The sequence below is a fragment of the Anser brachyrhynchus genome (genome assembly GCF_964034855.1).
Source record: "Anser brachyrhynchus genome assembly, chromosome: 1".
Taxonomy (NCBI): domain Eukaryota; kingdom Metazoa; phylum Chordata; class Aves; order Anseriformes; family Anatidae; genus Anser; species Anser brachyrhynchus.
The window spans coordinates 141,889,953-141,910,587 of NC_137694.1; the positions used below are offsets into that span (position 1 = coordinate 141,889,953).

At 37.4% G+C, this 20,635-nt stretch overlaps 1 protein-coding gene across 2 annotated transcripts in view; it reads left to right on the plus strand.

Annotated features, from left to right (window-relative positions):
- The window catches only part of ATP10A (ATPase phospholipid transporting 10A (putative)), a 114,606-nt gene that overhangs the window by 61,138 nt on the left and 32,833 nt on the right, over positions 1 to 20,635 (plus strand). The window contains exons 3-7 of one of the 2 annotated variants that reach the window (XM_080579646.1): positions 4,281 to 4,366; positions 10,210 to 10,316; positions 10,422 to 10,553; positions 12,692 to 12,825; positions 14,002 to 14,254. In XM_080579646.1, the coding sequence (XP_080435772.1) occupies positions 4,281 to 4,366; positions 10,210 to 10,316; positions 10,422 to 10,553; positions 12,692 to 12,825; positions 14,002 to 14,254 (712 nt within the window). The remainder of the gene's footprint in view (positions 1 to 4,280; positions 4,367 to 10,209; positions 10,317 to 10,421; positions 10,554 to 12,691; positions 12,826 to 14,001; positions 14,255 to 20,635) is intronic. The other variant, XM_080579647.1, reaches the window with a different exon arrangement.

Below are 20,635 nucleotides of genomic sequence, written 5' to 3' on the forward strand. Positions count from 1 at the left end.
TAGTTTCATGGAAGACAAATCTGCGTTTCTTGGCTCCTAAATACCATCCATCTCTCATACTGTAGCTCTTTCACAGTTTCTAAGAGAATTCAAGGTTGATTGGACTGGAGGGAATATAATTGCGTTCAGCCTTTGAGCATTAATGCAGGAGTAAAAACTTTTGAGTTCTGGTTGTTGTTTCTTTTTTCTTTAGAGTATTTGCATGCGCTTGACTTTGCTTAGACTTTGACGTACATGGTGCTCATATAGGCTTTTTTCAAGGTTGGCACTCACAGAGATTAGTATAAACGTTTCTGGCCCTTCTTTCAGACTTCTTGGTTCTCCAGTGACCTTCATGTATCCTTTCAAGCACAATTTTCTATGATGTCTTAACAACAACCAGATTGTGCACTGAATTAAGCCCTACTTAGTAGTAAGAACTGTGCCTTAAGGGTAAGCAAGCTATTTTGCCTTACTCATGGCTTACAGGGACTCATCCTTAGAATTAGTGATGGCAATTAAAATTTATATTCTAGCAAAAGGAGAACAAGTTGTTTAAGAGAACAGTCTGACTGACATGAACATAATTTAGCCCTGACCTTAGTTTTGTGAAGTACTCTGGGAAACTTACTTGCAGTCAGCCAGTATCTCCCTGGTTTATATGAATCAGAAAATCAGTTGTTCAAACCAACAGTGCACAACACACAAACTCGGAAGACATGCAGAGGAACCATATGATAGATGTACATACTGTACAATATGTTTGCTACAAAAGGAAAAAAAAATACCTTCAGCTGCTTTTTGTGAGTGACCCGATCTTGTTGACGACTACTGGGAGAGCATGAGAACACCAAATAATGTCATTTTTTTCAGGAAACTAGGCACTGAAAAAACTCAGTTCAGCTTGCAGTCTGGCTAGGCATGGAGCTTTGCATCCTCTCAAGGCTGGTACAGCTTTAATACCCTGCAGTTCTCTAAGTGGGAAGTAAAACACTTGAAAACCTGGTACATGAGATAACTGCTGCACAAAGGTCTGCGGAAGGGCCATTTTCGACCATATATTGATCTTACATTCTTTGTCTTAACAGTGACACGGTAATTCACTGTAAGAGAAAAAATAAAGGTAGTGGGGGAGAATTTAATATTTTTTTCATGGACCTAGAAAACAGCACAAATCATGATTCATGCACTTCAAAAGCAATACTTTTGCATTAACTTACTTCTAGCTGCAGCTTCCCATAGCTGTTAATATAGTAGAACGTCATCACAGTTCATGTTTTATTTGTTGCTGAAGTGTGGGTATCAGCATAAAAAGGAACAGAACTTTGATCACTGTGAAATCTTATGTTAACATTGTGCTTCCTTATAGCCAGTGAAAGCAGTTGCACACAGGCAGCGTTTAACATATTTGTTCATTCATTTACCAGAAACATTTTCATTTCAAAACAGTGTCATTAGGTGTAATATACAATGTATCTGCACTTCCATTTCATAGGAAAGAGATGCAGCTATTTGATTTATTAATAAGCCAAAGAGATTTTGCAATAAATCAGAATTTAGCAGCTTTGTTCCCTTATGTAAAATACTATTCTAATTAGATTTTCTCCCCTCCCAGATATTATCTGGTTAAAAACCATAATCACATATTTCAAGATAATTGTAACAGTACTCAAGTACACAGACGGTTAGATTTAATGATACAAGACTTTTAGTTCCAAAACTGAATCAGAAATACAAAGAACCCAACAAACAGGAGAAAGAGCATGTTCAGTCATAGTGATGTGGAAGTCAGGTAGGTTTAGTAATCTCTGATCTTGATATATTTTTGTGTTTGTTTTTAGTTCGGTTTGGTTTTTTTTGTTTGTTGTTTTTGTTTGTTTGTTTTTTGTAAAGTTGTTGGCTTTGCTGTCAGGAATTCACAGCAGCAAGGAAATCGGGTTGCTGTACAAATTAATGCATCCGTGTGGCACTGAAACCATGCTCTCTTTGCTGAGTTCAGCAACCAAAGAAAACCATTTGGTTACGCTGGTTTTGTTAGGTGTCTCCAGGAGTCTCTCAGAGGCGTTCATCAAAGATACTAAGATTTCTTTCTTTTCTTTTCTTAGGACCACTAAATGAAAATTTGCACTGAACTGAATAACACTCTTCACAATGTGTATATTGTAACCAAAAGACAAAAATGTTTCTCTTTCCAGCCAACTTTTTCCCTCCAATTTGCAAATGCAATTTAATCTACTGTGGTGACTCTTCTTTACCACAATACTTAGGCAGTCAGAGAGTTTATTATTTAAACACCTCGAGCACTATTTGTAGGTTATTTTTCCCGTACTTTGGTTTATTTTTTTTCTGCAAAGGAGTATACCAAGGCATAAAAGAAAAGAAGATGGTTTTCTGGGGCAGCAGAGCAGGCGTTACAAAGACAGCGCAGGCATTCCCAGCACAACGTGCTTCTGCCTGAACTTCACCCTCTGCAAGAAGCTGACCTAAAGCCTGCTGCAGGGCGCTGCTGGCTGCTGGCGTGGTGTTAATAAGGAAGAGGAATAAGGGTCAAGGGGGGTGGATGTGCAGCTTCACAGCAGCTGCCCCGTTCTGCAGCCTAATCAAGGTTTAGCTGCTTCCACAGGACTAGGTACTTCTGAGCATTCCCTGGATCAAGCTTCAGTCACCCAGAGAAAGTTAAGGCTGACCAAGAGAAATACCTAATGAGCTTAAATACTGACAGTATTTGGTGTGGAGAAGATCACCTGGACTTCTTGCTAAGGCTCACGTGCTTGACTGCTGACTTTGATGTAATTTAGGGAGTCTGATTCTCAGCATGGGAGTCTTATTCTTTGCTCAAAGCTGGCCTTTGTTTTTGCTACTTATTTTTTTCCTTGTTTACAATCTGAATTCTGCATGTAAAAGTGATTCTTCCCTCCAGTGGGCTGTAGCTGTCTCAAAGTGACAGCCCATCTTCACAGTTCTTACATCTCTTCTTTCTCAAATATACAGTAAAGGTTTCCAAAAGTGTCAGGTGTAGGTGGTTTGAATTGTCTCCTGTGCACTATAATACTATAAGGCTGTCTTTCTTCCAAGCGTAATTGGCAGAAATTCCCCACCACCCCCCTTTAAGGAGGACCATTGATGGTAATCCTGACATATCCTCTAGTCACTTTTATCTCTTATTTAAAATGTAGTTTCTTGCACATCTTCTGAGTGGAGTTAATAATAATAATAATAATAATAATAATAATAATAATAATAATAATAATAAATTGAGACACCTGTGTGTTTCAGAGAAGCTGGCAATAGGACTGTCCTTTGGTTACTGATTCTCAGGCAGCTATTCCCATAAAGCAGTCTAAAAGGTAGTGGTTGGGGTCTACAGCTGCTCAGAAAAAAAAAAAAGAAAAAAAAAACATTATAAAACATAACATTTGCAGTATGATCACTGTTGAAAGTTCAATAATATGATGATTCATTACTGGTTCTTTCATTCAAAGAGTGTGCAAAGCAGTTTTCTAATGGTTGTCCTCACTGATGGGGAGAAAGAGCTATCTCAGCAGCACCACAACTGGGCATTTCTCATTTCACTGCATAGTTTGTTTAGTCTGGCAAAGAAGGAAGAATCTTGATTTGTATTTAACAAAATCGAATAATTATGCTCTGATAGGATGTTTTTGCTCAGGCACAAGGAGGTGGTGCCTACAGGTAAACCTATCTGCAGTCAGCAAAAATACTAGCTTCAGACTAATGTGGTAGAGAACCAAGAAGATTTTTAAGTGTTAATTAGGAAAAGTTATTCTGCTATATGTTTCTAATTTACTGTAGTAGAATAATTTATCTTTGTTGTCATAAAGCATTTGAGAAATCTAGGTAATATTTCAAAACCTCATGTTAGCTTTTTCAGAATGGACAATATATTGACTTATGTTGTCCTAGATTTGCAGTAGCTTCACAGAACGTGATGTATAGTGATACTTTCGAGTATTCTGAGCCTTCCCAGGTAAATTTGCTTTTTCGAGTCCAGATCAAATTCATTTGACTTCTGGGTTTGGCTTCTTGTATCTAATGGCTTTAGAAACTCGTATTCTTTCACTTGCAGAACAAAAAAGTCATCTTTGTAAGGGAGATTCTACAAGGTACCTACAGAAATCAGGTGCTCAGGTCCATTTAATTTTCAGTGCCAGTGGTCAGTGTCATTCAACTGATTGCCTTTGAAAAAATGAACTTTAATATGTTATGAAAGCTATTTAAGAAAGTGATTCTGACTATAATTTGCAAGTCTTTGCACTAAGTAATTAGTATTTTTATTTTTCCAGGACTCAGAATTTGACCCGTTGAAGTTCACCAGTGTCATTGAATGCGAGAATCCAAACAACGACTTAAGTAGGTTTCGAGGTTACATGTGAGTATTTCATATAATATCCTTCAGTATACACTCCCTTCCTCTGATACAGAATTAAGTACATGCTGTTTCTGTTTGGGCTGTGTTATATAAGCTATGCCATCGTCATGCTAAATATCTAGGGATGCATATTCAAGCTCGTGTAGAGGATACTCTCCTATAATGGAGGTGGGAGCCTCACGTTTCCATTCCTTAGGACGAATGTATTTGGTAGCTTTGATCAGTTTAAACTCCAGTAATGAATGCATGAAGCAGTGCAGTTACGGACACTCTTCTCCCTTTCCCTCACTCCAAGGATCAGAAAAGCCCATCTGGAAATGGGAGGAAATAGAAAACCAGTCCAAGAGAGCCAACAAACAAGCACAATCTGTTGTACTCTGTATGAAGATGTGTCTGTTTGATGTTTCTTTTAATGTAAGTGTCATTGAGGAAAATCAGAAGGCAAAACTGATATTTCTCCAGCTACAGCAGTATTCCTTTACTCTCATTCAGACAAAATAAAACAATTATCTCATACAATGGGCGTGCTTGTTCATTACCATGCAGAATCACATACGACCGCTTGACTTAATTCTAAACAAACAGAACTGCATTAACTGGGTGCTCATCTCTGGCCAATTAGGCCTACTCAGAAACAAATGTGAAATGTTTAAGTACGTACAGAACGCTTTGCTTCTAATGTAGCCAGGATTGTAGTGTGTGGGCATGCCAACAGTAGTGGTGACTTAGGAGGTGCACTCTTCCGTGACTTATTTTTCTGCAGTCTGTAACCTCATGCAGCATGAAAGACCAGGATACTTAATTTCTTTGTCTAAATTTTAATGAAAAGAGCTAAACAGATGCTAATTCTGTTTAGAATACCATAATTTATTATCCGTATGGATTAGGAGTGATGAGCAGTATTGAATTGCGTAAATAGCACAAAGACTGAAAATTGCTGGGGCTTGGAGAGTTTTTTATAGTGATGCTATTTACCAGCTCGGTTACTACTCTCAGATGTCACAGATTGTGTAGGATGTACTGTCAACTGGTGTAAATCAGGATAGCTTTTTCGAAACTACATCAAGTTGTAGTGTGGGAAAATGTGTTCCTTTATTTAACATCGCAAAACCCTACAGTTCATTTAAAGATAAAAGTTTTGTATTAGATATTACTGTGTGAGGGTGTGCAACTTGTCTACATTAATAGAGAGCCTGCTGTACTGCAGAAATGACATTTCCAGATATGGAAATGGAAAGTTTGGCAACTTTTCTAGCATACTTTATGCGTGTGAATCTTAGTCCCCAAAATATTGAGCATAGAATCATAGAATCATAGAATGGTTGTGGCTGGAAGGCACCTTTAAAGATCGTCTGATCCAACTCCCCTGCCGTGGGAAGGGACATTTTAAACTAGATCAGAGTTGAATGCTGTAGAAGATATGTATAAATGTGTCTTTCATTATGTATTTATTTATGTACTCCATGTGAAAAATGTCTATAGCACGTAAGTTACAAAACTGAATTATGTAGCAGATAATACTGTAGTATGTTCTGGAAGGCTATTTCACAAATGATGTGGATTTATTTTGACCCAGCAAAAAATCAAGACAAAAGTTGTGAATCTGGCAGGAAGCATCAAGTCTCATTTCCTAGTTCTCTTCAGCTATGCCGCAAGAGATTTACAACTGAAGGGTCATAGGGCATTTGAAGAGTGGGGGCAGCCATCAACAAATAAAATCTCAATCTCCCGATTTGTCAAGGGAGAGAGCCTTTTTTCCCCCCTCTTTTCAGATTTTCTTCATTAGTATCATGAAATCAAGAGTATATTTCACATCGCATGTTAGCAAGATGAATAGTAATTAGCACATCTCAATTGAAACATGTCATTACTGTGTCAAAATCAGACCTTAACTCTTGTTCAAAATCTTACCAGTAGTCAGTGCTTGAAAGAGAGGTTCAGATAACTCCAAACTGATAATATCTCAACTGCAGAGAAATGCTACTAAGATATTTAAATAGGGAAGCTATGAACTTAGTAAGTTTCCATTTTTGAAGAAGTCTATCTTTTTCTGTTTGAAATATGAAGAACACCTTTGGTTCTAAGGTCCATGATGATAAGTCTTTAAGGGAATAGAAATATTTGTGTGTGTGCATGTTATAAACATGTACAATTTTGTCTCCACAGTTAGTCTAACTGTGATCACTATAGGTAACCAACGTAGCACAGGCAGCTCGGGATGAAATGAGATAATATAAACCAACGATAATATAAACCTGCATTGAACATGCTCTGTATGTGCAAGACAGGCAGGGAGGTTGCCTCTCTTAAGTGCTTGCTGTAATACTGTTCTGCAGTTTCTGCACCCTCAGAAACATTTCTTCTTTCTTATTTCTTCTATAAGAAGTCTTGTGGGTAAAAAGAATAGAGAAAAACCTTACGTGCCCTCTGACTGTGTGCATCTAGCCAGAGTATGTACAGTATGCATGGCAGGCATTCAAAAATCCTGTTTCAGGTTACAAAAAATAACAAAATTGGCTTTAAAATCTTGTTCCTAGCTTTTTGTGTGTATGTGTGCAAGAGAGAAAGAGAAGTAGTCTCCCAGCTTCTCGGCTTTTCTCTGAAAGGTAAAAATTATGTCATTAGAAAAGAACATTATCTAATCATGTGATATCAGAAAAATTGTTTAGGAAATTCCAAAATGGGTGTAAGAAGGAACAATAATAATAATAATAATAATAATAATAATAATAATAATAATAATAATAATATATATATATATAAATGCGTGTGTGCATTTCTATTTCAAACTTGTCCTAAGTTTACAAAAACAAAATAATATAAAATCACATTGCATTTTTTTAAGGAAAAAAGGTTAGGCATCGTTGTCTCTCTGACATGCTGTAGTGACTCAGAATTTCCCCAAATCAAACTGGAATAAGTTTCATCGGTGTTGAGTCAGGAAGGTTCTGATCGAGGATGGTGACGTTTAAGTATTTTCTATGGGATTCTCACATGTTGAGAAGCAATGACAGCTCCACCATTTGCTTTGTAAGAAATTTGAAATACCAGAATGAATGAAAATACTGCCTTTTGAATTCAGCATCGATATGTCACCTTGCTACTTAATGCTGGCGAACAAGGAAAAGCATGAAAGAAGGCTGAAGTGAACGCTTGTCGGACTTGTGTTGGAGTTACTGTATTAAACCAGGAGGCTTGTTTCTGCACAAGCCCTCTCACAGTGCTGTAGCAAGGTGTCAGCTAGCTGCGTCTGATCGGTCCCTTTCCCATACCGCATGGTACAGGCGTGTTTTGGATGCTAAGGCACTGCCTGTGTGCGATGAGAAGAGCGAGAAGTGGCAGGGACAGCGGGCAGCCCAGTGGTCTTGACATCTACAGGTTATCTTCAGATACTGCACCCTTGCTGTGGAGCAGGATCAGATGTGGTATAAGCTAAATGAGAACAAAATCTAATAGTATAGGAAAAGTACACAAGTAATTGTTGCCATGAACAATATGCCTATTGCAGTCCACTATTACTGCCAAGTGTAAAGAACTGATGAAAGCTATAAGATCATAAACCAGAGTAATTACTTTCTAAGTAGGTTTATCTTTAAAAAGTCCATTTTCTAACAGGAATTGTAACTGTGGCTTGGAGACGTCATAGAAAACTCAAGCTAACATTCATTTATGAGGAAGGAAGGCTAATGTACAATTCGGTCTTAAAAAGCTGGCGGAACAGCAGAACCCTGAAAGTAGCATAATTTCTACAGTATGGATTCATTAAAAAATATTTCCCATAGTGTAAGCCCAATTAAATGTGGGTAATTCTCCAGCGGCAATCAGTGTTTACACTAATTGACACCTGCTGTTGGGCAGCCCCCAGTTTTTGAAGCTCCATTGGCAAAAGGAGAGGCAGTGAGTGACGGAGGTTTGCTGAGCAAAACCTCTCCCCTCGTACATGAGGCCCAGGGGGATGATGGACTGAGCAGGGGAAGTCTTCTCATGAAAATAAATAAATAAATAAATAAATAAATAAATAAATGAATAAATAAATATATAAATAAATAAGGCCGGCTGCAGCTACCTCAGCTCTCAGATCCACCTCTTTTTCTCCATTTCCCTAGCAGAGAAAAGCTAAGCGTACCTGTTGGAACACCCATGCTTTTAACTTGTTGAGCTCTTAGAAGCAGGGAGTGGGTATAATATATTATACTGAAATAAAGAGGACTGTGCATGTGTCTATATATATATATATGTACATATGTATATGTATATATATTATTTATGGGTATGTTCCATTCATTCAGAGCACTGACTAGAGGCTACTTAGCATGACCAGTTCCTTAATCTGCAAGCAGTCCTACTGGCCTGGGAAAGACTACAAAGGATTCACCATTCTGAGCCTTTTTTTTTTTTCTTGCATATCTCAGGGGATTCGATACAGGTCTTCAGGCCTGAGGTCCTAGAAGCATGTGCTAAAGTTAGAGTTTTCATTTTCATTTAGAAAAATAAAAAATTCTAACAGGGAAAAGCATGAAGATACAACCCAGGTATGAAGGCTTAGAAAATAGAAAATAGAAAACAAATAAAAAGAACTCCACAACTCCACTTTTTTTTGTGTGTGTGTGAAAATCACAATTTTAAGCCAATTTATAGATTTCAGGGAACACAGGGTTTTAAACGCTGAAATCTAGGTATCCATCGTTTGACGTTATAACAGCACAGTGTAAATTTTAGTTTAGCACATTGCAGTTTTGCAGGGTTTCTATTACACTCCCAGCTTTTGCTAATTTCTTATTGCAATTGTTTTTTTATAACTTGGAAGTGTGATGGTTTTGATGCTTTGCAAGTGAAGGCAGAACATGGACACATTTCAGATTGCTTTAACGTGCTCTGAGGCATTAGGGTACAGCAGTCTGTTAAATTAAATTTTATTCATGCAGACAAGGTCTGAAATGATTATTTGATTTTTCTTTTTTTTACCTAATAAAACATTGTAATGCTATGTTTTAATCGTTGTTACTATTGTTGTCATTTCACTTGTGACAGTTAATTCTCATAAGGCTGTTTTCTGTAGTTCTCCAGCAACTGAAATTTGAGTCACTCCATCCATACACAGTAGAAGTTGCAGTGGAAATATAACTTTCTGATTTTCACATGTGCTTTGGTGCAAATCAACAAGAAATCAACAAGACTCATCAGGGCACGTGCCATTTCTTCTTTCTTAGACAGTGAGACACTTCTGAAAAGAATCTGTCTTGTTCTCACTGATGAACACATGGATATGTTTTCCTTTCTTTTTCACTGAACTTACATGTATTATTCCTGGCACATCTTCCTTAGTGTCACTGCTTCTGAAGCACTGCCTTTTCCCAGTTTCCCCATATTTCGTTTTAGGATTTTTTTGATAAAAACGTGAATGCCGTGTGAATGTTATGCACTACACAATTGCTCTTAGATGGATTGGTTTTACTGTGACTGGACATGCACAACTGTGCATGCGCAATTTGTACAAGCACAGAAAGTTCAATGCATTTTCAAAACATTAGATTGGCTGCACACGTGCTGTAGATTTGACCTTCGTATTGCTAGTGAACGTATGTCCAGTACATTTGTATATCCCACTTGTATATCCCACAGCCTAGCCAGAGCAACTGGTACTGCTCCAGCTGGGCTGCTGCATGTCTGGGATTCAGAGGATCTTCCCAGGAGGAAGATATAAGGAAATATTTCACAGTCAGGTTGACAAAACTTCTTAAAATTTGAAGATGTTTCCTGGGCTTATATTACAGAGTAGTATGATTTAATAAGCTTAATGTTTTGATATGCTGTGCTTTGTTCTGTTTTTAAATTTTCTGCAGCATACATAAAAATGGAAAAAAAGACGGACTGTTCAAAGAAAATCTTCTGTTACGTGGATGCACTATTAGAAATACAGAAGAAGTTGCAGGAATTGTAATCTACGCAGGTAAAAGTTGTTTTTCTGTCTGACTGCTCATCCTGTCTTTTCATAGTTTCCTTGAAACACTAACAGAAATCCCTATTACATCGTTTGATGCAATTGCTTTTGCAGGGCATGAGACCAAAGCTTTATTAAATAATAATGGACCCCGTTACAAGCGCAGTAAGCTTGAAAGACAGATGAATGCTGATGTCCTTTGGTGTATCCTCATACTTTTAATCATGTGTCTGTTTTCTGCCATTGGTAAGTACTCTTTAAAAATAGAAACTTAAGTATCAGACTCATTTGGGATTCATGTACTTAGCTTTACCAAAAACCTGTGTATATGCCAAAGCATGAAATCTGTATAGCTGCCTCCATACTATCCAATTTTGGTTGTGTTTCCTTGAAATCAAGATGTTTTGATACACGGTCCCATTTAAATAGCTTCTTAGTATCAATCAAATATATGCTATTAGTACCAGAGATCTGAATGCATAGATTTTACCACCTCCAAAAATGTCAAGTCGAAAAGAAGCCACTTTATAGGCAGTGCCCTCAAAATTACAGGTGGTGGAGTATAACATGCCATTAATCAGTCAACAAAGTAATTTATGAGCAGAGAATAAACATAATTAGCACAGTGCTATTCCCCAGTACTATTTATTAAATCAAGGGCACAGCGTACAACATATATGCACTGTCCCTAAGGCAGCAGCTTTAAACCCGAAGAAATACATAAAAGTCTAAATCTGCATAAATCCAATTAGAAAACCCTCTAGACTTCCTGGAGTGTTTAAGGAAATGCTGAGGTTCAGGTTAATACTCTGCAGGCTGTTTTTCTGTTCACTTGTGAGAAAGAATTGAGTTTTACATTTGGCACCCAAAATGATTGTTAATATATTGCATATGAATTCCATATCCTTCATGTTTGTGTGTTCTCTAATGTTTGTGTGTGAGTCATGCTGCAGAAACACCAGAATGTTTCCTAACAACCACTGTGTAGTTTAATAACAATCCTTTGCCTTTTTAATAAGTCTCAGTGTGCCTTTTTCCAGGTATTGTTAAATACTGCTCAAAGATGAGTTTTTTCCAGCTGTGAATCAGTCAGTGCATTTGTTTCCATTGAGTTCAAGACACTTGTGCAGCATCTCAGCATGGGGGAGAAGTGCTGCAGTGGGCTTAATTGCGGGGAGCCCCTGCCTGCAGCTGTCCCCTCTGCCACTGCAGCAGGGGCGATGTCCCCAGAGCAGTGGCAGCAGGCTCTGTGCCACCGTGGCTTCACTACAGCTGTGACTCCTGGGCTGTATGAATGCAAATGGGAGGAGGTGGCACAGGGTAGGTGACACACGTGGCATCATCTGCTCCAAGGACAGAAACCACCAGCAGAGGGCCAAAGCAAACCGCTGGAGGCGGTAGCAGCCACGTACAGCTGGGAAGTTTGCTCGAGTGCTTCAAAACCAGGGGTGCCTGGTGCTTCAGGCGTGCAAAGCTGTGTTGAGTCAGGCAACTTTTGTGCCTCCTGTCAAGACAGTGTAAGGGGAGGAAATCTGAAGCAGGATATTTATAAAACAAGTCTTGATGTAGGTCATTCTAAGTGTGGGAGTTCAATTTTTGCTCTCAAGAATAAAAATACAGACATCAGTCCGATGATATGCTCGTATTGGTAGCACAAGGGCAAAACAATTTTCTTACTTGGCTTAAGTATTGTTTTTATTTTTCAAGAGTTCAATGCTGTTTTATTGTATCAAGATGTAAAGAAAAGTTTAAAACCTAATAAAACGTGTCTTTCAAAAGATTACTTTTAACGTAGGCCTTTGTCTTCTTTTGCTGATTTTTGACATGCTGTGAAGATAATTTGAAGGCATCTTATGGTGGGGGAATTATTCCTTGGTTTTAACCCTAAAACATCAGGCAAAGCACTTTAGGTCTCTTGGGGCTCTTTCAGAAGATACTGGCTGCAAATCTTAGCACGCTACTTAAAAAGGCAACTTTCTATCTTTAACAAGAATGTGCTTTTCCCAAAATAATAATATCCTTATCTTTATGTAGTTACCAGCATGATTGATAAAAAAAGGCTTTTGGCAAGACTCTAAATCTCTTCTGTTCTTAGTTCCTCAGCTTCACTGCTGTTGGCTCTGCTGCTACTCATAGCTTAAACTAATAATTTAGACTAGCCAGATTGCTTTTTTTGGATAAAGTTACCTGAAGTGACTAACCCCTGTAAAAAAAAAAAAAAAGTAAGAAAAAAGTACGTTTTTGGGACCACTTTCAAGACAGACAGAGTAGCTGAAAACAAGTATCAGTTTCCTGTGTAACTCATCTCTAAGGACAAATTTGTATCATGAACCTTTTTTTCTTGGAGTTACTATGGTTTTCTCTCTCTTTCAACTCTTCTACAGGTCATGGCCTATGGGTATGGCAATACGGTGAGAAGAAGAAACCAGTTTTTGATGTTCCAGGGCCTGATGGCAAATACTTGTCTCCTGTTTTAGCTTCCGTGTATTTATTTCTGACAGCGATCATAGTTTTTCAGGTATACAAGTTGTATATAATGTCACCTGTGTTCATTCTGTAATAAAGGTATAAATGTGCAGTGTGTGTAGTACCCTTTCTACAACTAAGGCATGTGAGAAGCTAATCAAGTACTAAAATGAACTACGTGTAGTCACTTAAATTTTATCTACAGGGAATGTGATAATATATAACCAGAAACCTAAATCAAAGAAAGATATGGTCTACCCCGTGGTAAAAAGATGAGAACTTTTCTAAAAATAAGCAAACTGATACACTGTCAAACAATCTGATAAGCTGTCAGAACTGCACTGGTCTTCGAGAAGAAAACCATCTGAAAACCAACCTTCCGCAAAAGACTCAGGTCTATTTTATTCTATTTTATTTTAAACAAGTAGGAAGAGAGAGGATGCAATGGATCCTCCTGGGAGAAAAAAAGCTTTATGCTTCATATCCACCCACTGTGAAACAACACATCAGAGGTTCAGGGTGCCACTTTGGGTACACTGTCCTGGTGTGAACATAAGTTGTATACTTCTTTAGCCACTTTCAGAAAACATGCTTCTTAACAACCCCGTATCAGCTGAATAAACGTCTGGAGGGAAAACTCAAGTACAAGTTCTGTATTTCATGGATCTTTGACAATCTTTAGTAAACAGTTGAAAATCTTCTCTGGAGACATGTCTCACATCTCTCTTCAGCAACTAAAGAATGTGTTCTTCATTCAGATTACCTGCAGTGCGAAAGCCGTGGCCAAAGTGATTGTTCCTGTGGAAAGCTTTACAGTTCTTATTTTGTTTCTCTTACTGCTGCAAAGTGAATTTGTAAACAGTCTATTATTTATGCCGAATAAAATTATTCTGTTCTTTAAATACAAAATATTATTTCACACTTACAGGAGTCTGACCATGCTGTTTGTTTTGTTTTGTTTTCCTGGTTAGTTTCAGGCTCACCTTATTAGCCCCAAAAATATTTGCTTCTCTCCAGACATAATAATGTATTTCAGATCTGCAATTCACTGTAGGTTTTCCTAATCTAGCTCAGTAAGTAGATATTTTTCAAACATGTTAATAGATTTAGAGTAGATGCTTAAAGTACATAGTCTCTTTGTGTTCTGTCCACTGCCAAGTTAGATTTTATTAATTCAGAGTATCCTTGCTTGTTTTCTCCTAATTCGCTCTCTTTTTGTGTATTCTAGGTTATGATTCCAATTTCTTTATATGTGTCCATTGAAATAGTTAAAATCTGCCAAGTATACTTTATTCATCAAGATAAAGATTTATACGATGAAGAAACAGACTCTCAGCTGCAGTGCCGAGCTTTAAATATCACAGAAGACTTAGGTCAGGTGCAGTTTATCTTTTCAGACAAGACTGGGACGCTTACTGAAAACAAGATGGTTTTCCGAAGATGCACTGTTTCTGGAATAGAGTATTCCCATGACGATAACGGTGAGCTCACGATCTTGTTTTCTATCTAACTGCCGTACTTTGGTGCAATCTGAAGTAGATTAAAAAGTTGCTGTAATCTTAAATCAAAGAGAAAAATAAAAGAAATTGCATGTATCTTCTCGGCAGACTCCATAATAGCTGTTTTCAAGTTACTATAATTTGATGGCTGTGTTCAGCTAGCAATGACAATCTTACCAAAACGTTCTGTAACATCCACAGTAAGGCATCGAGGCAGTTGAGGCTTCTAGCTTTAGCTCCTGATTTAGTAAAGTACTTGAGCACATGGCTAATTTAAGCAAATTGAATAGTGCTGAAGATACACAACGGTTTGTTTGAATATACTATGTAAAATACCAGCTTTAAGCACACAGCCAGATTAATGTCTGATTGAATACCTGGAATGAGGTTATCCTTGTGTGCTGAGAACAGATCATAAACAAAGCTTCTGCTTTTCATGTTCACAGGAAACATAATCTGATCTAATAGCATATTTTATGTTACCTTTATCAGATTCTTTTCAGTGCGCCTGTGTGACAGGTGTCTGTGTTAAAATACCTCCAGTGCTATGGGAACATTGCAGTTGAGAGAATGTGCACAGGTATCAGAGCTCTGAAACACTAAAAAGCTGGGTTTTGTCACAAGGGAAAGTGAGGGTGGTCATCCCTATGTCATCTTGTCACTCTCTTAAAATAATGAAGTGAATTCCTGTGTTTGGTTTTTTTGTTTGTTTAGTTTTTTTGTTAAGCTGTTTTCCTGTTTTCCTCTAATGTTTATTGTTATTGTTTGTTATGTAACAGATCTTAACTCTTCAAATCAAACTCCATCTATGTACCAAGCAATATCAATACCTTCAGTATTGCATTTCTAATTGCAAAAATTAAGTTTCTTAATCTACATAACATTTTAAAATCACTGATAAGGAAGTTTTCTTGAAGACCATTACAGAAGTCAAGGTTACAAAAAGTATATGGAATAAGAGAAATAATCAAATAGACTGGAAAATTTAACACATGCTTTAAAAAGTTCAGAAGATTCCAAGGTAGAAAAAGATATTTTGAAGCTTTGGATTGTGAAATGATTGATTTTTTTTTTTTATAGTACTGACACCTTATATTTAAGGCACTCTTAAAAAAAAACGGGGGGGGGGGGGTTGGGTAGTATTATAGTATTATTACCCCAGTGTTACAGAAATAAGAACTGAAATAGGGAGAGGGTATCACTTCCTACCTCTGTAGTGTAGGTAAGAAAGAAAGAAAGAAGAGTTGGGATTAAGAGTATGTTTCTAGACTCCAAGTTCTGCTCATGACACTCCATATTCATTCTTTTTTTCTTCTTTGCCATTGGTTGTTTGTTTATTTATACTAATTTCAGAATGTACTGTGTTCCTTGGAGGAATTATGATGGTACTGCCAACTAAAACAGTGCAGAAAGGGTATTTTTATGAGTTTAAGAGCATCAGCCATTGTGGAGGCTGAACTCAGGCTCTTGAATTTGAATCTTGACTTTCAGATCCTTTTTTCTTCAAATGTAATGCACTTAACAGAAATCTAAGTTTGTGCATGCTTTCATCTTATGATTTCAGGTTATAATATAAATGTTAAGGAAAGCAGAGTGAAATTCACTACAACCAAAATTATCAATTAAACGCCTAGAATAAACTAATTGATTCTTTTTTCTGTCATTCCTTTCACTTACCTCTATGTTTGGGCTACTTGTAACTCCAGTTGATATAAAATAGCAGACATAAATATAATTTTAAAATTGGTACTTTATTTATACACTTTATTTTTTCTCTTCTAGAAAAAATAGAACTGTCTCTGCCATTTTATGCTTAAATTGGGATAATTTCTACTGCTTTTGTTCCCTATAATTAGGGAGTAAAAATTATTCTTCATTCAAGTCTTTTGTGAGCTGCTCTGCAGTCTGATTTTCTAACCATCTCTTATCTTCTCTGTTGTTGAAATCTTTTTGTTTAGATATAGTGAGATGTCTATCACAGCTCATTCCTTTTTAGTAAGTGCATCAATAACATTTCATTGCTCTGTGCTTAATTGCAAATGATTTGTCAGCAGCTTTTCTGTGTCTTACACTGGAGTATCTGAATTCCTCTCTGAGGTTTTGGGACATATGTTTCAACTGCTGGATGCCATCCAGCTCCCCTCCTGAGGCTTTACTGAAGATTTCATGAATTAGAAAATTCTAAAATCTTTCACTTGACAAGTGATTTGGGGCTACCGTATACACAAGAAAACGAAATAAAATGCATCTACCTTTTCTCATCCATTTCAAAGCTGATCTGTGCCTTTCTTCACTTATCTGAATAATTGTTCAGGCATAGTGATTTGTTACTTGGGATCAAATTCTGAGTAGTCTTTCAGATGTAGAACTGAATTTAAAATTGCTGTACACAGGTCAAGATCCAAAAGCTGAAGATAACAAGTCATTTTCTACCATAAAAGTTCTGAGCTCTTTGGCCTAAGTTTATTATTCTGCTGTGGCTGGGTAGCAGTGCCTGTTATTTCAGTTGCTTGACCCTTCCCATGCTAAGATCCGGTTTTCAGCTATGGATAGTTTTACAAACCTTTTAACTGTTTGGTTAATGTTTTCCACGCTAGCTGTCTGCCTCAGGCATGAGTTCTGGGGGAGAAATTTCAGTCAGAACAGTTCCATTCAGCCGTATCCAAGAATAAAGCTAAGATGTAACACGTTTCTTTTCCCATGCTAAGAAATTCTGGCAATTTTTACTCTAAAGTCATCTCAAGCCCCTATATTCTGAGGCTCAGCCATGCATACACAGGAAGGGGGAAACTCATGCCCACAGTGGCAGATGAGGTCTGAAATTTCCTCACTTTGGAACTTGAATTTTCTGCTGAAGTATTTTTTCTGCTTAATCTAGGACTGCTGACTGCTATATATCTGTTAGTTGCTCAATCAACAGATTGTACATAGCCTTCACAAATTTTATGCGTGCTACATTGTAAGATTTTCTCCATAAAATTTATTTTGTTATGAACAGTTATCCCATTCTTTTCTGTTCCACAGTCATTGCCATCCCTCAGTTGTCATCACCATATCTGAGTTCCTGTCGCTAGTGTATTAAGCAATGTGTGACATTCATTATGCATACATAGCTTGTTTGTTCCCCTTCTTCTTCTCCCTTTGTGCAGTGCGCAATTTGTGTTGGTTCAGGGGCTACTTAAAAGGCATAAACTGTGCTGTGTTAGGTTTGGCATTTGAGGAGGTATGTCTTTTTGAGTGGTGGGAGTGTCCTTATTTTCTTTGGAAATTTGTTCCACGGAGTCATGTAATTCACCATGTAAAAGGTGAGCTTTATGATTATGGGGAAGAGTTCTGTTTTCCATCAAAAGTGGGCATATTAATCATGGTTTTCATCACAGAGGCGTATGTGGACCTCATGCAAGGTTGAAGCAATTCAAATGTTTCAAAAAGAAAAAAAAACTGAAAAAGACTTAATACTATTTTAGGCAGTGTAGGGAGCAAGGGACAGTTTTCATGAATTTGCTGGAGGAGACATTTTCCTGCAGAATTCTGCACTGGCTCTACGTTTCTTATGGAGCTGATGGCACTATGCCCAAGGATACTGTATTGTTTTAGTCTAGACAAGAGGTGACAAAACCATGAATAACAGAGGCCAGTAAATTCCACCAGCGTGGGACAGAATCTCTTAGCCAACTGGAGACAGTTCAAAGTATTAGTCATGGGTACTGCTATGTGAGGGCTTAGCACCAAAGAGGATCCAAGAACACGTGAAAGCTGAGAGGGAAGGTGTGAGCGTGCTTGGCAGCTGTTCCATGATGCAAACTCTAGCAAATATTCATCATTGTTGAACTCACCTATAATATTTTGGTGATAGAATATGCACCGATCAGATCAAACTGATCAGTGGGCCTCGTGGAGACCATATTGAAAGGGATGAGATTCTTGTTACCTAATTTTAGATATTTATGTGGAAGATAGACATCTAGTGACTTTACAGTTAATGAAGAAAATTAATCATTTGTAGGAGGTAGCTCATCATGCCTGTTTTAGACATTTAGATTTATTATATATTACATGCCATTTTCTGTGTGCTTTAGGATTCTAAATACAGGTGAAGAGAATTCCCATCTCATATCTGTGTTACGTTTTCTCAAATCTTGTTTCCTTCAATGGCTCTTCTTGATTTGGAGTGTGTTAATTCAGGAGCAGGATATGTCATGGACCTTTCTGAGTGGAAGAATGATTGTCCAATTCATAAATGTCCTCAGCATTTATGGAATACCCATTGGCACTATACTCTGGTTTAATCCCAGAAGTGGATGGAGTGGTATCTTTCTCTTACTTCTTAAAGCTAACACCTTGCTGTGTGCTGCTTCTACAATAAGATGATACTGCAAAGGAGTGCCACACCACCAAAAAAAAAGAATTTACTCTTCTAATCAAGTGCTTCCTCCTAGCCCAAAAGAATGTTAGCACCAAAAAACAAGGAATTGTTGCCCTATACGTAAAAACTACATTGCCATACCACAGCTCTTTTTTTCGGGCTAGTCACCAGCTTCTAACAATTCCAGAAACTGGACATGGCCCAAATCTATCTGCTGATCCTAGGGAGAGTAGGTGCCCAAAAGCTGACTGTGCTTGTGAAAGTCATTATATGATTTAGCTATAACCAGATGCTCTTGGCCTGACATTTGTCCTAGATGTTTTCCAAATGCTAAATGAATTGCCTCTTGTCTATGGGGTGTGATCTCTGTTTTTCTAGTTTTGGCCACCCATTGTATGGAACTTTTGACAAAACACAAGTTGAAGCTCTATGAATGCAACCACACAATTCTGAAAAACCAATTTTTTTTTCAGTCTTTGCATTCTTCCTACTTCCTTCCAGTGACTCTGAGAAAATTCTAGAGAATGTAAGAAAAAGATAAGTTTATAAGTTTTTGAAAGCAAATGGTGAAAACCCCGGTGATTTTCCTTTGGCTAGCAAAGTTTCTTAGTCACTGAATTTAAGAAAGGAGTTTCTATCTGTACTCTGTTTTTTCGTGCTGAAGATTGTTCAACAACTACTTTTCATAGCAATGATCATTATATGGAAAAATCTTTTTCTTAGTTTGTGGGACTGTTTTGTGGTGGAACTTTCTTATTCCTTTTGTATGTAATCAAAAGACATAGACTGCACATTCTAGCCACACTGGAATTTACTGAATAAATTGAATTTACTAAAAAGTTAAATTTGCTAAGTACATAAATAAATAAAAAACAATAAAGCCTTTTCCCTAAATGTGGCTGTTGCTTCCAAAGGGACTTCTCTTCTGCCTTTCTTTTTCAACTTGATAGCCTTCAGATATCAGAATAGTCCATTTAGGTTTTCTCCAGAAAGATCAAAACTATTAACAGGACTGGGTGCTTCAGGCACACTGGAGGAAGAGCTACACTCTGTGTAGCTCTCCTGTAGTTTCTCTTTACATTTGTTATTGCTTTCTGAAAAAATGTAATTGGAGACTGTGGAGGGAATCAAGGCCAGCAGATGTAGAACTAAATACATTGGGAGTGCTGTATTTTAAACTCCTATAGAACACGGAATAATTCATGATGGACAGATTTAGAGACAGGTAATACTCTCTTCTAAGCGTATATCTACACTAACAATTTCTCTGGAAAATCTCTAGAGGAATAAGGATAATCTCCATTTCTAAGTGGAGTAAAGAGTTCTTAATAAAAGACTTAAGGTTATTCTTTTCAAACCCGTGGGGTTGCCAAGAGGAGAAAAGATGGAAAAGTTGGTGTTTTCTAATCTCAAGACTTTCTTTACGAGGAAGATCTTGCAAAGTAAACTAAGTTAAGCTTATGTTAGCACACTCATACAAATTTATTGCATGCTAGCTGCTTGAGTGACTCTTTGTGTAGACACTAGAGAGCACTTAAAAGTGAAATAAGCTTGCACTCATAAAATAATTAGGAAATAAGGTGGTGCAAATACATACTGTACATCTAGACTTACTTCATGGTAACTCAGTAACAGCCTTATCCAAATGGTTTGGGGTGAAATTTCCCTGTTTCCATGGGGAAATTAGGGCTTACGCACTGACAGCTGAATTAGTCTGGTCTAGGGGGGTCTGGAGTTTCGTTCTGCATGGAACAAATTATTTTATAGTTTCCTGATCATGCTTTTCTACTTAGTGAGACATCTGCTTGTATGGCAGTGGTGCCTCCATCAGCTTCTAAAATGGATGCCTCATGGTAGAATAGAGGTAGCATGGAAGGTGTATTTATGTGACAACTGAAGAAGATAATCAAAAACAAAAAAATTATGAAATAAAAGGGTTTTTTAAATACAAAAATAAATACTATTTTCAAATACATATCAACTACGACAGGAGTTTT